Source organism: Myotis davidii, unplaced genomic scaffold (genome assembly GCF_000327345.1).
Source record: "Myotis davidii unplaced genomic scaffold, ASM32734v1 scaffold1593, whole genome shotgun sequence".
NCBI classification, from domain to species: Eukaryota; Metazoa; Chordata; class Mammalia; order Chiroptera; family Vespertilionidae; genus Myotis; species Myotis davidii.
The window spans coordinates 39,009-42,680 of record NW_006284711.1 but is presented as its reverse complement, the minus strand read 5'-3'; the positions used below and the strand labels follow the sequence as shown (position 1 = coordinate 42,680).

At 41.0% G+C, this 3,672-nt stretch overlaps 1 protein-coding gene across 1 annotated transcript in view; it reads left to right on the top strand.

Annotated features, from left to right (window-relative positions):
• LOC102756525 (cytochrome P450 3A12) overlaps window positions 1–967 on the top strand; it is a 43,432-nt gene extending 42,465 nt beyond the window's left edge. The window contains exon 11 of the mRNA XM_015557346.1: window positions 724–967. Coding sequence (XP_015412832.1) covers window positions 724–952 — 229 coding nt within the window. The 3' untranslated portion in view covers window positions 953–967. The remainder of the gene's footprint in view (window positions 1–723) is intronic.
• The last annotated feature ends 2,705 nt before the right edge of the window (window positions 968–3,672 follow it).

Genomic DNA, 3,672 nt, shown 5'->3' with positions numbered 1-3,672 from the left:
GGCTCTTTGGCCCCTTGAGTGTGGCTCTTCCTAAGTCTTAGGAGTACCCTAATTAAGTTCATAACAATGTACCTACTTATATAGTTTAAGTTTAAAAAATTTGGCTCTCAAAAGAAATTTCAATCGTTGTACTGTTGATATTTGGCTCTGTTGACTAATGAGTTTGCCGACCACTGGCCTTGTGAAAGAGATACATAAGGAAACCAGTGATCATATGAGAGTAGAGGAGCATCATATGCCAATGTAAGTCATCTGATTTAAGCTATTCAATGAGAGAGAGAGGAACAGAAGGGGAGAGGTCAGAGGAGGGGAGGGGAAAGAAGGGAAGGTAAGGAAAAGATAATTAATAGGAAGTATTATTCCTGCTTCCTTCCTCCATAAGCATGTGATAAGCATGAGTTTGATGGAGGGAGAAACCTTCTTTTCCTTCATTTCCTTCTTGCCTTTAGAGTGTGAACATTTCAACATCCTGAATGTAATTTAGTGTTTAAAAATAAATTTTCTTTTAAACAGCATTCATCTTTTTTCTTCAATGAAACTGAAAGCTCCTAAAGAGTAAGGGGAGTGGAAATGATCTCTAGCTTATATTTCTCACAGCAAAATAACCAGAGCAGGATCTCACGACTAGCCCACTGGAGTATCCTATATACTAGAACCCCAAACATGTAGTTCTTGTGGTGTTTATGTTTTATTAATTGTTTTAATCTACTGTTGTGGAACCAGGTTCAATAAGAAGAACCAGGACAGTATAAATCCTTACACATACATGCCCTTTGGAAGTGGACCCCGAAACTGCATTGGCATGAGGTTTGCTATCATGAACATGAAACTTGCTATCGTCAGACTTCTGCAGAACTTCTCCTTCAAACCTTGCAAAGAAACACAGGTCAGATACTTAACATGTTACCACTCTGTCAAAATAATGCTTTATTGGGAAATTTGTAAAAACTGATGGGTGTGTGTGTGTATGTATGTGTATACATACATACATACACACACACACACACTATATGCATGTGTATGTATGAATGTGCTCACTTATCCTATGTAATATGCAAATTGACCACCACTCCAACACACAAGATGGCCACCCCCATGAGGTCAAAGATGGCTGCCCCCATGTGGAACCAAGGTGGGTGCCACAAGATGGCTGGCAGGGGAGGGCAGTTAGGGGTGATCGGGCTGGCAGGGGAGGAGTTAGGCGTTGATCAGGCTGGCAGGGGAGTGGTTAGGAGGGGATCAGGCTGGCAGGCAGAAGCAGTTAGGGGACAGCAGACAGGCAGGCAATGAGTGGTTGGGAGCCAGCAGTCCTGGATTGTGAGAGGGATGTCCCAGATTGGAGAGGGGGTAGGCTGGGCTGAGGCGCGCGCACACACACACACACACACACCCCTGTGCACGAATTTTGTGCACCGGCCCTCTAGTTGTTTAATAATTTATTCTCTAAGCTAGAGGTTCTATTTGGAATCATCTGTAAGATCCCGTTAGTCTGGAGTGCTAAGTCTGTGTTTTTATAAATATCTAACATAAAGGCCATCTAGAGTCAATGTAGTTAGTGTGACATGATGATGTAGAGTCCTTTGAGAAAAGTTTAAATTTAGTTTCAAGTCCACTGGAAGGGAAGTGCTGTGTACAGTCCTGAAGTATAGTGATAACTGAATCATGACTTTCAAATACTGTTCTTTTCCACTAGAACTAACAGAAGTTCTTGTGTTAGTTGTGGTTCTCAACCACTGGCTGTATAACAAAATAAGTGGAGAGTTATGAAAAATCTTGATGCCTAAGTTATCTCAGATACTAAAATAATTTATCTTTTGTGGCTTTAAAAGCTCCCCCTTTGACTCTCATGTGCAGTCAAGGTTGAGAATCACTGATGAAAGCATTTCTGCCTGATTTCCAGGGCCATCCTGGCTTCTTGACCCCTCCTTCTGGGAGCCCTGCTGTGATCAAACTAGGCTCCTTTTACATCTAATAAGAACTCTATGATGGCCCTAACTGGTTTGGCTCAGTGGATAGAGTGTTGGCCTGCGGACTCAGGGGTCCCAGGTTCGATTCCGATCAGGGGCATGTACCTTGGTTGCGGGCACATCCCCAGTGCAGGGTGTGCAGGAGGCAGCTGATTGATGTTTCTGGCTCTCTATCTCTCTCCCTTCCTCTCTGTAAAAAATCAATAAAATATATATTAAAACAAAAACCTTCCAGAAGTCTTCCCCATCTAGTCCTTTTTCTTCTGCCATGTTATTGTTACTGCAGGCTGGTATCTCCACTTGTACCACTTAACCTAATACTTTTTCATTAAACTATCCAGTTTGGTTCTTTATATACGTAAGAATGTCTTTAATTCTAGCACCTCATTTTATTCTTTCATAAATTCCCAAAGGTGCCTTGTAGTCATGTAGGAAATGTTTACAGAGTGATTTGCAGTTGATTTGGAGCTCTTGGATACAAATTTTAATCAATTTAATTTGAAACAATTTAACAATGTGCATTACATGTATATGCCTTGAAGTGAAATTACAAAATAGGAAGGTTTTACATTAATAGGTAGATATGGAATCTCTTCTCTGAAGAACATGCAGAGTAGTTGCCATTGATTCATATCAAGCAAGGCTCTATAATAAGGCTTATTTCTAGGACTCGTGTGTTTATTATGTAGCTCCTTTCCTTAAGTCAGCTTTTTCAGAGAAGAGGAGAATAGAGATAGTTTTCAACATATTTGTGGCTTTAGGCAGCTGTGTAAGGAGTCCTGTAAGTATATACACACGAGGGACTCAGCTCTGAGAGGAAATGGGTCTCTGCCCCAGGTGGGGCAGACACTCCCTGAAAACTTCCAGTCTTCTATTGCTGGTGCTTCTCACTCTCCATGACAATTTTCTTGCCCTTCAGTGAACTGAGATCAGAAGGTTACTGTGTTGGAGGCTCCCCCAATACTGAAGAAGTGACTGGGTGAAAATTGAGCTAAAAAATTAGTCAAAGGAATGTATAGGTTTTCAGAAGTTCACTATTTACACTACACTTGGGATCTAGGAGGTGTTAGAAAACAGGCACAATGCTTCACAAAGACCTTCTTCCATCATGAAACTGGAAGGTTTCCACTGGTAGAGGTGGTTGGGCTTTAGAAGTTGAGGCTGGTCCATACAATTAAAACATGTAAAATGTACTCAGGATTAATTTGCAAATTTCAACATGCATGAAATGAACTCTACCTGGCTTTTCCAAATATTTTCCCATAATGCCTAAGATTCTGGTTTAAATTTTTAAAACACATCCTTTTAATTTAAAATTTAAAACAGCCCTAACTGGTTTGGCTCAGTGGATAGAGTGTCGGCCTGCAGACTGAAGGGTCCCAGGTTCGATTCTGGTCAAGGGCATGTACCTTGGTTGCGGGCACATCTCCAGTGGGGGGTGTGCAGTAAAAACCAAGCAAACATAGTTTTGTTTTTGGCCTGGTATAGATTAGGTGCTATATAAAGGGTGTCCCAAAATTCACGCAAGATTTGAATTTTGCGTGAGAATTAACAACAACCACAAATAAAAGCCTAATTTTACTTGGTTTATTGAATCAGATTATAATATCTGTTGCCCTTTGATTTCAATCCCTTCAATTTGATAAGCATTACCAAGTACCAATTATGGCCCAGGAGCAGGGACAATGAACCAATGAAGAGACCA